Source organism: Gavia stellata, chromosome 3, assembly GCF_030936135.1.
Source record: "Gavia stellata isolate bGavSte3 chromosome 3, bGavSte3.hap2, whole genome shotgun sequence".
NCBI classification, from domain to species: Eukaryota; Metazoa; Chordata; class Aves; order Gaviiformes; family Gaviidae; genus Gavia; species Gavia stellata.
This window is the reverse complement of record NC_082596.1, coordinates 62,532,989-62,546,988: the sequence shown is the minus strand read 5'-3', so window position 1 is coordinate 62,546,988 and position 14,000 is coordinate 62,532,989. Positions and strand designations below refer to the sequence as shown.

The window sequence follows — 14,000 nt, the reverse complement described above, 5'->3', positions numbered from 1 at the left end:
GATCCCTCAGGCAAAAACAAAGCAATCTCTTAAAAAGAAAACAGGAAGATAGAGTAGTCCAAGTGTCCAACATTTGCAATAGTGTGGAGGAAAAGTTCATTACAAACAATGTGAGTAGCACCTTTCAAGTAACTTTTTGAGAGGTGCCATTTTTCCAAAGAACGCAAACAGCTCAGGATTTAAATGCGGTGGGGTTGTTTGTTATTGTTGTTGGGTTTTGGTTTTTTGGAGGAGGTGGGGGAGGGGGAAGGACAAGAAAGGATTGGTTAACAAATAAATTTTAAGGTAATTTATGTTTTGTCTTCTCGTTTGAACTGGGATGTAAAGGAATCAATACTCACTGAAATAGTTTGTAAATATACTGGCTGTTAATTGTTTTTCTCTTACACCTTTTCAGCTTTTTAGATTCGCTAAAACTATCCTCAGAAGACATTCTTATACTCAAAGTAACTCACACAAACTATGGACTGCAGGATTGTCTTAATTCAATCATTCTGGCAGTATCCCACAGGGATGTCAGGACTGCTCTCACTAGGCTTAGTTTTTACGTTCTGAATGACAGACTCGCATTAAAATGCAGTTCTGGGTCTTGTGGAAGCACTTTGAAGAACTTTGTTTCGCAAAAAGCAATAAACAGGTAAGCCTACTGACTACAGAAATCCAGTAAAGATTATGAATCTTAAATTGTAAATGTCCTAGTTTTCGTATTTTCAAATTTATGGAATTGATTGTCCATGCATCTCTGATTCTGATATATGTGTGTTGTTCCCTCTGTCTGCTGGAGGGATGACACAGCAGGGCATAAGCAATCCAGGAGGTTCCTGGAGAGCATCAGTGACAGCTTCCTGATCCAGGTGACAGGATCCAATGAGGAGAGGTGCTCTGCTGGACCTCTTTCTCAGAAACAAGCAAGGGCTCATTAGGGATGTGAAGGTCTAAGGCTTTGGCTGTAGTGACCATGAGGTGGTAGAGTTCAGGATCCTGAGAGGAGGGAGGAGGGCAAGAAAAAAGATCACAGCACTGGATTTCAGGAGAGTAAACTTTGAAGAGGTCAAGATCTCATTGTTAGTGTCTGATGGGATCAGGCCCTGGAGGGAAGAGAGACCCAAGAAAGTTGGTTAATATTCAATGACCGCCACCTCCAAGCTCGAGAGCGATCCATGCCATTGAGCAGGAAGTCAGGCAAAAAAGTCAGGACGTCCGACATGGATGAACAAGGAGGTCCTGGCAAAACTCAAAATGGAAGTCTACAGAGGGTGGAAGTAGGGACAGGTAACTTGGGAAGAATACAGAGACACTACCCAATCATGCAGATGTGCAGTTAGGAAAGCCAAAAGCCCACCTGGAATTGAATCTGGTGAGGGATGTCAAAGACAATTAGAAGGGCTTCTATAAGTACAGAGGTGACAAAAGAAAGGCTAGGGAAAAAGTGAGCTTGCTGCTGAATGAGCCAGGTGTCCCAGTGACACGGGACGTGGAAAAGGCTGAGGTCCTGAATGCCTTCTTCACCTCAGTCTTTACTAGCAAGACCAGCCTTCAGGAATCCCAGGCCCCAGAGACCAGGGGGAAAGTCTGGAGCAAGGAAGACATAACATTGGTGGAAGAAGATCAGCTTAGGGAATACATAAGCAGACTGGACATGCATAAATCCATGGGCCCTGATGGGATGCACCCACTAGTGTATCCTGGCTGATGTAATTTCATGTCCACTTTGATCAATCAAGGTGATTCGAAGAGGTGCCTGAGAATGGGAGGAAACCAAATGTCGCTCTTATCGTCAAGAAGGGCAGGAAGGAGGACCCAGGGAACTACAGGCCAGTCAGCCTCACCTCAATCCCTGGGAAGGTGATGGAGCAGTCAATCCTGGAAACCATTTCCATGCACATGAATGACAAGAAGGTCATCAGGGGTAGTCTGTATGGATTCACCAAGGGGTAGTCGTGTTTGACCAGCCTGCTGATACCCTTCTACAATGAAATGATTGGCTTGGTAGATGAGGGTAGAGCAGTGGATATTGTCTACTTTGACTTCAGGAAGGCTTTTTGACACTGTGTCATAAGATCCTTGTAAAGAAGCTGATGAGGTATGGGCTGGATGAGTCAACAGTGAGATGGATGGTAAACTGTCTGAATGGCCAGGCCCAGAGGGTGGTGATTAGTGGTATCAAGTCCAGTTGGAAGGCAGTAACTAGCAATGTGCCCCAGGGATTAATACTGGGTCCAATCCTGTTCAACATCTTCATTAATGATTTGGATCATGGGGCAGAATGCACACTCAGCAATTTTGCTTACATTACAAAACTGGGAGGAGTGGCTGATATGCCAGAGGGTCATGCTGCCACCCAGAGGGACCTCAACAGGCTGGAGAAGTGGGCTGACAGAAACCTCATGAAGTTCAACAAGGGGAAGTACAAAGTCCTGCACCTGGGGAGGAACAGCCCCATGCACCAGTGTGTGCTGGGGTTCACCAAGCTGGAAAGCAGCTTTCCAGAAAAGGACCTGGGGATCCTGATGGGACACCAAGCTGAACATGAGCCAGCAATGTGCCTTTGCAGCAAAGGTCTGATGGTATCCTGGACTGCATTAGGAGTGTTGTCAGCAGGATGAGTCAGGTGATCCTTCCCCTCCATTCAGTACTGGTGAGGCCACACCTGGAGTGCTGGATCCAGTTCTGGGCTCCCCACTACAAGAGAGACATGGACATACTGGAGAGAGTCCAACGAAGCACCGCAAAGATAGTGAAAGACTGGAACATCTTTCCTATGAGGAAAGGCTGAGAGAGCTGGAACTGGCAAGTCTGGAGAAGAGAAGGCTCAGAGGGGGGATCTTACCAATGTGTACCAGTACCTGAAGGGAGGGTATAAAGAAGATGGAGCCAGGCTCTTTTCAAGGGTGCCCAGTGACAGGACCAGAGGCAACGTGAACACACTGAAACACAGGAGGTTCCCTCTGAACATCAGGAAACACTTCTTTATTGTAAAGGTAACCAAGCAGTGGCACAGGTTGCCCTGAGAGGTTGTGGTGTCTCCATCCTTGGAGATATTCAAAAAACACCTGGACGTGGTTCTGAGCAACTGGCTCCAGGTGTCCCTGCGTGAGCAGGGGTGTTGGACCAGATGACCTCCAGAGGTCCCTTCCAACCTCAATGATTATGTGATTCTGTAATTTACATACACAAAACCAGCAAAAAATAAGAATGCTGTATTTAAAATAAGGATTATTTAAAATGCATAGGTAGGCTTTGCCATTATTAATTGCTAGTATTTAATAGCTAATTATATTTTTTCTTTTCTGTCTGTGGCCCTGTTCAGATTTTTCTACCTTTTGCTGTATGCAATTCCATGTTTACTATATGTAAATACACTTTTTAATATACATAACAATTTTATATTGTAATAATACACAATAAATGTATAATAGTATGTAAGTATAATAACTTACTGTAGTCAATATTTTATGTAAAAATATTTAAATATATGTAATTTAATATATATCTATAAATTAATATAATTTCATATTAGCTATATGTAAATATATGTAATATACATATTTATATAATTCCACTGTTGCAGGTGACTTCGGTTGTATTAGGCTGAGATCTCTTTTAATGTGCTACAAGTATGAAAGTAAATATTTTTGTTTCATTGCAGGTTTCTGCAAGTGCTTCCAGCTTCTGCAGAGGATGAGAAGCTTTTAGTAGATGTCTTAAGATTTTTAAACAAACTGCTTAGAGAGCAGAAATCAAGTTTGGAGTCAGACCGTCTAAAGTGGATCCTGAAATCATTGCTTAAAAATGTAAGAATATACCTAAGTAATTAGCCGTAGACTAAGAAATTGTATAACTGTGAACTGGTTGGCTCGTTTGTTTCTGGTAAGCTCATCAAGGAAAACTTCTCTCGACAAAAGCAAGAAATAGCAAATCTTATGTTATTAATGTCTGCTACTTTGTGGTCAGTGCTATGGTTTTAGTGTTTGAGGAAGTTAACTTGAACAAGGGTGAATTTCCTTCTCTCCTTTTACTTGTTATAGAAATTATTTCTCTAAACTCTAATATTATATTTGCCAAAAGCAAGCAACATCTACCTGTGTGTGCCTTGCTCTGTTGTAGTTAACTATGGTAATATGGTTGTATAGAGCCATATAACTATAGTTAGCTATGCAGAGCTCTAATTGTACATATAACTATTTATACTTACATAATGTGATTAACTATGTAACCATACATATGTGTGTGCATCCATACACAGCTTTATAAGGTATGCTTAGCTATGTAACTATATACGTACTATCTATGTAACTTAAAGGATGAGGTTCCATACAGGTGTGTTGGAACCTTCTGTTTGGAAAAGAGATATAAATGAGCATTATCTGTCTTGCCTTAAGAACAAGAATTGAAAGTTAGGACAGAAGTTCTCGCTTTCAGTGTGTCTGGCACTTCAGTGTTGATTTTTAAATGGTTATAATATGTCTAACTAAAATATTTTTATAAGCATGAGGAAGGTATTATATGAGCATACAGTTCAGTTGCTGTAGTTAAAGTGCATGTATGATATTGAAACAATGTAATTTTTTTCATTTCAGTTTTTCTAAACTCCTGTGCTTTCTATTTGAGAGATCCGTTCTATCCAATACCGTTCATCTAAGATGTGTGAAATTGGAAAGTATAAAAACAAATAGGAAATAAACATCATAAAGCAGTATAAAACAACTTTTATTGTGTTTGTCAAAATATAATAATTCAATCTTGCTGTATAAAAACAATAGTTAAATACCGAAGATAAAAGTGATGGCTGCAGTTTTAGAGGTTTGCAAAGTACTGTTCTTCACAAAGCAAGGGCATACTGCCCACATGCAAGATCATTCATGAACTTAAAAGGGATATCATATCTTAAGTGCAGTCTCCATGCACTTGCATTTTCCCATTTTAAAATACAATCTAAATATTTAGGAAAAAAATGCTAGTAGACTTCCTTTCAATTACTTATAAATTCAGGAACTTCAATTTGTATGGCTAACTGGGAATCCTATAAAATTTTGTAAGTATGGCCCATTCAATATATTAATATAAAATCTTTATATCAAATGATTTTAAGTCTTTCAGGCAGCTGAGACATACAAGATACATCTTGAACTAATATTTCTACTATGTGTTTTTTGGGTTTTTTTATTGCAGGTTATTGTATATAATTTGGACTTTTCTTTCATGCTTCACAGTACGCTGTATCATTGCTTAATGCCAGAAGATTTTAAAGGCCTTAACAGTAGATTCTTTTATGATGTTTAGTAGATTCAAGTTATAGGTAATTATAGGAATCTTTTACTGTGCTTTTTACAGAAGTACTTCTTAGTAAAATGGTCATGAAATTTGTGATTTATAATGTGTGTGATTTGCAAGCGCTCAACAGAAAAATGGCTTTAGTGTGGGTATTGAAATAGGATTTAAACAATGCATTATGTGATTGTATTTTTATTCTTTTCTTTTAGAACCCAAAATCCCTTTTGGGCCTCCTGGTGCGACCAGAATCCCAAGTGCAGGATGAAATAGATGAAATACAGGCTGCTGTCAGGCAGCAACTGGATAAAGAACTCATTCGTCTTTTTAACACATTGTTATTTTGTTCTGTGTCAGTGACTGACAGGTACAGTGTAAATGGACCTGCCTGTGTAATTCTGACAGGGGATCATAATACTCAGTATTCTCAGTCAGAATTTGAATAGAATTACATCATGACTCAATCACTTTAAACTGTAAAAGTGGAATGTACTCCTCTTGAAGTGAAGATCAACAGGCCTTTTCACAGTAAATTAGGAAATTAACTGGGAAACTTGGAAGAGTATGTACTAGTGGTCACTCTTTCAGCAAATGATAATTAAACTGATAGCAGGGAGAAGATGGGCTATTTCTTTTTCACTGCTGGAAATTTGCACAAGCAAATGATAACTTGGTTGATTTTGTAGTATTTATTTATAGCAAAGTAAAACATTGAAATATTTGAAATATCAACAAATTTTTATTTTTGAACTCCTTTTTGGCCTAATACAGCATATCAGTGCGCATTAGTGATTATTTAGGACAGCTACTTCCAGCATGAAGCTCCAACCTTTTTCCGTGAATCAAGCGAACACAGAAATGAATTTCTGTTTTTTTCTCAGAGTTTCTATTATAACGTCTTCCCACACTAAATCTCTCTGTCCAAGTGTATTCTAAAAGATACTAAAATTGCAGCTTAAGATAATATTTGTTTATTTCAGTGTCACAGCATAACTGTTTGTAAAGATACTTTCAAAATGTTACTTTCTTCATTCTTCTCATACAGTTATTCATTTTCTAAAATTTTGACAGCTGGAAAAGGGAGAATTATAGAAATCCCTGCTAATTATATCTCACACTCCTATATTTTCTACCTACCTGAATTCTAGATTGATGGTATTTTGTAGGAAGTATTTTTAAACTTGTCTCTTGAACCAGAACAAACATAAGCGTAGCTACTAAGCTTTGCAACTCTTCTTGTTATGTTATCCATTGTCTTCAATCTCTCACTCTTTATTTAACATGCTCCTTAATAGTTAGAGTTATATCTAATTTGTCCTACTTTGGTTAAGCAGCCCTGTTATAATCAGATGCAATATTATGTTTTCAGAACCTGTGTGAAGCTAGAAATGTCACGTTTAATTCCATGTTATTCTGTGCATAAGGCAATAGTAACTAATTGAGATGCTGAGACTCATAGAGTAACAGTAGGAAGAATGAGGCATTGGCCTCTTGTAAAATGATTCCTTTTAATAGCTTCATGTTGATGTTTGATGTTTTTTTGCTTGTTTGTTTTTATTTTTTACAATTAAATCAGAGAGGTCTTGGAACTTGCTGGCTCTTTCAGAACTGAGCTGGCTCTGAAGCTGCTACAATGCTTAAGGCTAACAGATGCACCGCATTTTTATGGACTGCCTTCACTGGAGAGAACGTTACAAGGAATGGTTCATGTTACTGCACTTCCAGACTGGAGTACCCACTCTGCTGCAGTTGAACCTGTCACAATTTGTAAGAAATATTTAACAGGTCTTCTAGAGGTACGTAGCTTATGTTATAACTTACCTTTTGGTTAGAATGCTTGTAAAGAACCGTGTAACTAATAACACTATCATTTTTAGGATGTACTTTTAGTGAATGTCATCACTAAGAACAGGTGTGGAAAAGATGCTTTTTTCTGCGAAGTAAATAGAAAAAATACGGAGACTAGATTGAGTAATGTTTATCTGTACTTATGATGATAGGTTGTATTGTGTGTGCCTTCATCCCCTATTTAAGAGCTAATATAAAGTGACTATAGTTTAAGCAAGATGAGAAATAGATGTGGGGTTTGTTCGTTTTTGTTTGTGGGGTTTTTGTTTTTCTTTTTGTTTTTCTTTTAATAACTGAAACTGCAAGAGGAAAAATCCAAGATCATCTTCCACAGGCAAAATCCATGTGTGAAAAGCGGTCTGGGGGAACAGTAAGTCATTAGGCATATTATTAACACTGAGAAAGCAGAAAAGAGGTAATTCAAGATGCTGCAGTTGCTGGGAAGCCAAAATTTCATTCTTATTTGTTTGCTAAGTCCATGGATGTGATAGGCAATTAGTTTTTGCTCCTAAAATTACATCTTTTGAAAACTCCAGTCATCTTAAAACTGTAGGAAAAACATAGATCTGGCTTTCTGATTGTTTTACAAGAATTCAGTAAGATAGGTACATGTAGAAGTTTTCTTCTTAGTTTCAAATACTAAAATCTATTTGTTGCATTAGTAGAGGCTTGGAAAATATCTTAAAGTAGTTTTAATTCATTTGTGACTCTGAATGATATGAATAGCAACCAGACAAGTGTCGGGAAAGTTTGTATACAGATAATAATCATATTTGTGATGAAAAAAAAAAAAATCTTTTAGGGGGAAGTCTTAACTTGCCAAGATTTCTTGAGTAGAAATAAATATTTTGGAGCTATTTGATTAGATGAGTTATGCAGTTTGAAATCTAGACTATAAATGGCACCAAGGTTATAAATGTTGTCATGTGAAAGATTATTACTGGACAAAATCATGATAAATGATACAGAATGAAATCAACTGGTAATACAAAAGCTCTATGTGCAAAAGCATTATGCTGTTTCACTTGGCCTAAATATGAAAGTAAATGTAGGTTTCTTTTTGGGGGGAGGGGAGAAAATGGGTTTGAAAGGTATTCCTGTAGAGTGGGACACTGAAAGAAAGAACAGCAGCAAAAATGGACAGGTTTAAATCGCTGTGCTTTGGGGAGAAAAGTACATCTAGAAGTATGAGTCTTAAGATTATAATTTTTAAAAAAATATTTTTGGGCATGTGGAAAGCAGCATGCTTTTTATTTTAACATGTATGGTTAGATATTCGGTCAGAGTCAGTTTATGTTACGATTCAGTGACCTTTATTTCTGTTCATTAGAATTCGATATAGAAAGCTAATATATTTATTCCAATTCAAATCACAATAAAAGATATAAATGACCGTTTTTCCTGAATACGGAATTTTGAAAAGAGGCTATATTTTTAATTCCAAACATAGCATAAAACCCTGGGTACAATAAATGTACTGTTTCCATGAAAAACAAACTTGCAGGTTTCTATTCAATGTTGTGCTTATTATTAATCTCTACTGCATTCTTCATTTGAAGAAGAAAATGAAAAACATTGAACTTCAGAGGTTTAACAGTATAGGAAACCATCACATGACTGAATGACTCATAAATAAATAAATTCTTAAAATTTGGCTAAAAATCTGCGATCTTTTCATGAGTTTAAATTTTGATTTAATAAGTGTGTAGCACAGTTTGTACTCTACCTGTACAGTAAAGCTACTTACAGTAGCTTACTGTAAAGCTACTATGAACTTGTACCCCCCCCTTCTTAGGTCATCTCATCATTTTATGTTGAATGGGGAGGAAACGCTATGTCCTTCATGGGAAAAGGTGTTACGAAAAGCACAGTTCTTTGCTTGCTTCACTTATCTCATGAAATGATGGCTCAAGCCAAGGATATGGTGAGTCCATTACAGTTGTCCTTATCTTGTCATTTGTGAGGGCTGTGCACAGATACATTTTAAACTGCTAAAGTTAAATGATGGATTTTCTTATGTGGTGGGGGAAGATGTCTTATATTGCAGCAGATAGTAAAAATGAAAAAAAAAAATCAGGTAATCTGATTTGATATATAATGTTAGAAAAATGAATAGAATATAGTATACAAGAAAGCTGAAGATTCAGTTCTAACCTTACTGAAAATATTCTGCAACTAATTCTGTGGATTTAAAAAGGCCCTCTATCAGAATAAGGTATAATTTTCTTTTTATAAAAAATGAGAAATCAGGATTTTATGTAGGAAGAATAAATTTAAGGGTTTATAACAGCATTATTTCTTCAGCCTTGTATAGGTAACAGGCTTTCTAATATATGTTTACACATACATGTATGTATTCTGCCATGTGTGTATATGCATACATGAAAGAATATACACATACATGAAAGAATTATTGTCTCACTTGTAAAAGGAGCTATCATTACCTATCAGCAAAATTTATATCTGTGCTTTGTGTCCGTGTGCATATTTTGAGAGCTAAATTTTTGAGAGCTTAGAAAAAATGGCCTTCATCCTGAAGCAGTTAAAGTAAATTCAACAGTTTAGTGTAATCATTTTGGAGAATTAATATCCACTCTTGTTAATATCTATGATAGCCACAAGTGAAAACCTTTCAATATGATCAAGTATGTATATAATTAGAAATAGCAGTATACCTGCTCCTCCAAATTGCATTTTTTCAGTTCTGTACTCCTTCAAGATATTAAGTGCTGATAAAGTTTATTAAAATTGTAGGGTGACAGTGTATTAAGTACACTGCAGGAAGACTGCAGCCTCCAAAGAATTAGATCATAGATGCATGGATGAAGGAGAGGACTTTTTTTTATATCAGTATCATAGAATAATATGTAGAATAGCATAATGATTGGTGGCATTTTTTTGTGGCTGTAAATCATAGTCTGTGTACAACAGTGTTACTGTCTAGACTGTACTAATAACTTATAATCTCCAAGAAGTAAATCCTGGACGTTGTTTACTATCATGTGATTTAGTGTCAAATCTTCTGGAAAGAGAAATACAAAATTAGCCTTATTCCTCTGTGCAAGCAGTGTTATACAAGAGGTACACTGGATAAATATGATTTTTAAAAAATAAATTAATTAATGCTAACTTAAAACGCACAGTCTAATGACTTGAAATTAAAACTAGTTAAAGCAAGTTATTTTTTTGCTCATTAGTAGTATTATTATTCTTCTATTATTATTACTAGGAGTAGTATTCTTCATTATTAGAAGAACCACCTTTTTAAGTCAGACATAAGGTCCTTTAGCTCATATTGATGGACAGAAGTTACTTAAAAATGTTTGTAGGAGTACATGGGAAATAGAGCGTATACTTATGGTGTACTAGAATTGCTGCAATGTTTTGTTGTTTGCTATGGTATCATTTCATTGGTCGTGCTTTGCTGACCTATGTTTTGTATTTCATTTTGTATGTTAATGCCCTCTCTCCCTAAATTCAAAGATAGTAAAATACTGTGCTTTTTGTAATTAATATTGTGTATTGAGAAGATCCATGCAAAATATGCTGCTCCAAGTGAAACATCAGTCATCTATTGTGTAAAAATATACAGGACTGAGACGGTCAGAAGACACATACATAAAATTTTAGGTATCATGATTCATTATGAACTTAATATATTGTTTGTGTAGTGTCATGGTTAAACAGAGCACTTTGCAGGTATGTGAGGTTTTTTTTTTTCTTTTTAACCTGAATGAAAGAAATTAATTTGCAAAATCAGGTATGATTTCATGGAATCTGCAGCTAAGTAGTGTGTGTTAGTCTGCGTGACTTTATTTAATCACATGGTGGGTGCATGAAGAAAAAGAATGAATTACGATGAAAGACATAATTGCATGTTCTTATTTAGTAGTTTTCTGCACGTATAGAATGTAAGAGAAAGATAATAATAAGCAAAAATAAAAAATGTAAGTAGTAAATCTTCAATAGAAATAATTATCCCAGTATTTCAAGTAAAATATTTAACTTCTCTTTAGCACTGCTGACCTAATTCTATGAAGAAGACAACAACAAATTTAATTTTATACAGTAGGTGAAGTCAGCCGGTTAGATATGTGTTTATAGAGACAGAATCAAAATCTTTTTCCTGATATATCAGTGTTGTGTGCATTTAAAGTGTTCTAGTATGTAACTGGTAGGTCAGGCTGTTGGTAGACTGGCATGGCATTGAAAGAGTTGTAAAATAAATTAATAAATTATTTTCTGTTTTCTAATCAGGACTGGATATCTCTTTGGTCTTTGCCTTATGACAACAGTGAAGAACAAGTTGCTTCTCAGCTAGGTCTGGCATGGCTGGTTCCTTTATGGGTAGATAGAGACCCTGAGGTTAGTTAATGCAATGTTAAGTTGATATCTTAATTTGACCCTTAAGTATTTGCAAAATTTTTGTTTCATTAATCTATTTAATATTGGAACTACTGTTCTGCATTATTTAAAATGTTACTGACTATATCCTAAGTAACAGTAACAATAAAATTAGGGAGAATGTTTCCATATAAACATCTTCTGAGAAATCCTTCCCTACATCTTCTGTCTTCTGTGTTTTCATTAGTCACTCATGATCATGATTCATAGGCAGTTTTCATTGACATTGCTGTTACTTAGCTGCAAAGCAGAAACATTTACGTGAACTACAAATTTAGAGCAAATGTATTTGATGCAAATCTGTTAAATTATATAAGTTTGCTAAATGGAACTATTTTAAAGTGGTAAAATGTGAAGAATATTGAAGACTAACTTAGTATTTCTAAGTATTCAAAAATCTGTTTTATTAATTTTGTCACTTTTATGTACACATAGTTGTGATTATAAGTATAGGGCCAGAGAAGTACAGGAAAAGAGGCTGTTACTTTTTGAATTATTCCCTTAAGCTCCAGATTCAGTTGATACAACTTAATAATTTAAAAAATGTGTTGCTAATTACTGTAGGAAATACCACTTTGTATTGTGCTTGTATGTACTAGGTCAGATTTACAGCACTTGGAATAGGATCAGCTCTTACATCTCTTGAAATAGGATGTATTGCTTTAGCAGAAAGTTGCCAGAACATTTCAGGAGGGCTGTGGGGAACAGTGATAAACATTCTTCTGGACCAATCTGAATGTAGCATGGTACGCAGGGAGGTATGTTTCTTGTGTCCTTCTGCTGTCTTAGAATGTCAAGTTTTTTTTCATTAAGAAAAAAAGATTTTTTTATTTTTTATTCTATATATCTATTCTCTGATGCTGCATAACACCTACTGCTTTGTAAGTTAAATACTACCTAATTAAAATAAATGTTTAGCTTCTTATTTAGAATTACTCAAGAAGCAACAAATATAGATGCTTAGTGTAAAAGCAGAAATGATCTAAACAATACAAGTGAACGCATAAAAACTCCTAAGGCTTACTCAGGCAGACAAATAGGTTGCTAAAGCGTAACAAATTAGCCCAGATTTTAGTGGCTGGTTTTTTTCCATTTATGAACACTTTGATATGAACTCATCACCTGATCTGTAGTAAATATCTCTTCATTGCAGACATGAAGTAATCTAATTTGCCTAGGCACTAAGGTTTATTTGTGAGAACTGAAAGTTTGTACTGTGGTAGAACAGCACATAGAACTATATAATACTATACTTAAACTGTGTACATGGTTTTTGCAACTTTCTATCAACTTTGGTTGTAAGGTTTTTCTTGTTTTCCAGTGATTAAGAAAGAACAACTGTGACAAATAGTGGGTTAGTTTCTTCCCAGCTCTGTTGCTCAACTAATTACATACTCCAAAATAATATTTTGAATTTATTTGTGAAAAATGCTTTTGAGAATGTATGCTTTATTGTTTTATTTAACTTCCAAATAATTTTAATAGTCTCATAAAGGTCAAATTATTGACAAAAGATTGGCAAAATATGAAAAAAGCCACTGCAATCCACCCACATATACATGTGATATGTGTGTAATATAAATTAGAAAAACACACATGCTACGTATTTAGAAAGGAAAATCCTTGGAACATATGTGTCTGTCCCAATGTGTCCCCCACATTGTCCCAATTATTTTATAATAATTAAAAAACAATACATGAGGACAATAGAGTGAAGGATCATAAACAGTTATCCAGATTTTTCTGCTCAGGGACTTTTTTCCAATACTTCTTGTTATGTAATGGTCATTCAACAGGATTGACTGTAGTGGAACAGCGATGAAAGTATTTTATTAAAAAAAAAAAAAATTGTTTCCTAGTGATTTCTATTCCACCTCTTCCTTGTCTTTTTTCTAACCGGCCTTCTCTTGTGCCATGCCCTAATGACATCTATTGTAGGTGAAGTTTGAGGGGTTTTAGGTTATATCTTTCTAATATTTCTTTTTTTCCAATACGAACATGAAAATTCTTTGTGTTTCAACATATGTCTAAAGCAATGGAATAATATGTAGACTGTGCTGTTAAATCTGATGTGGTTTTTTCGAACTGTGATGGCTAGATGGCCATTGATGCTTTCATTTATTTCAGGCTGCTTTTATTCTACAAAATCTCCTTGTGATTCCAATTCCTACAGAAGATGTGAAAGATTGTCTTTGGCAAGTGAGTGACTATTACATTTGATGAGAAAGGTCATAGTGTCACAGAGACGTTATTTGATATAAAAACTCATGTCAGTATACCTATAAAATACGAATTAAAATTACATGTCTAAGATAACGTTTTGGAAAGAGAAATATATGAATAGACAAACTTCTTTCAAACTTCCAGCAAGCTCAAGAAAAGAACCAAAGTTAGTTTGTATATATGTTACATTTCATGAATATAATAGCTTTTGGCTCCTAGAGAACTTGCTTACTTACATAGTGTCATTAATGTTT

At 35.4% G+C, this 14,000-nt stretch overlaps 1 protein-coding gene across 2 annotated transcripts in view; it reads left to right on the top strand.

Annotated features, from left to right (window-relative positions):
• The window catches only part of RTTN (rotatin), a 92,584-nt gene that overhangs the window by 36,767 nt on the left and 41,817 nt on the right, over window positions 1-14,000 (top strand). For both annotated transcript variants that reach the window (XM_059836330.1, XM_059836329.1), the window contains exons 25-32: window positions 398-637; window positions 3,650-3,794; window positions 5,484-5,638; window positions 6,848-7,067; window positions 8,915-9,043; window positions 11,377-11,484; window positions 12,123-12,281; window positions 13,651-13,722. In XM_059836330.1, the coding sequence (XP_059692313.1) occupies window positions 398-637; window positions 3,650-3,794; window positions 5,484-5,638; window positions 6,848-7,067; window positions 8,915-9,043; window positions 11,377-11,484; window positions 12,123-12,281; window positions 13,651-13,722 (1,228 nt within the window). The remainder of the gene's footprint in view (window positions 1-397; window positions 638-3,649; window positions 3,795-5,483; window positions 5,639-6,847; window positions 7,068-8,914; window positions 9,044-11,376; window positions 11,485-12,122; window positions 12,282-13,650; window positions 13,723-14,000) is intronic.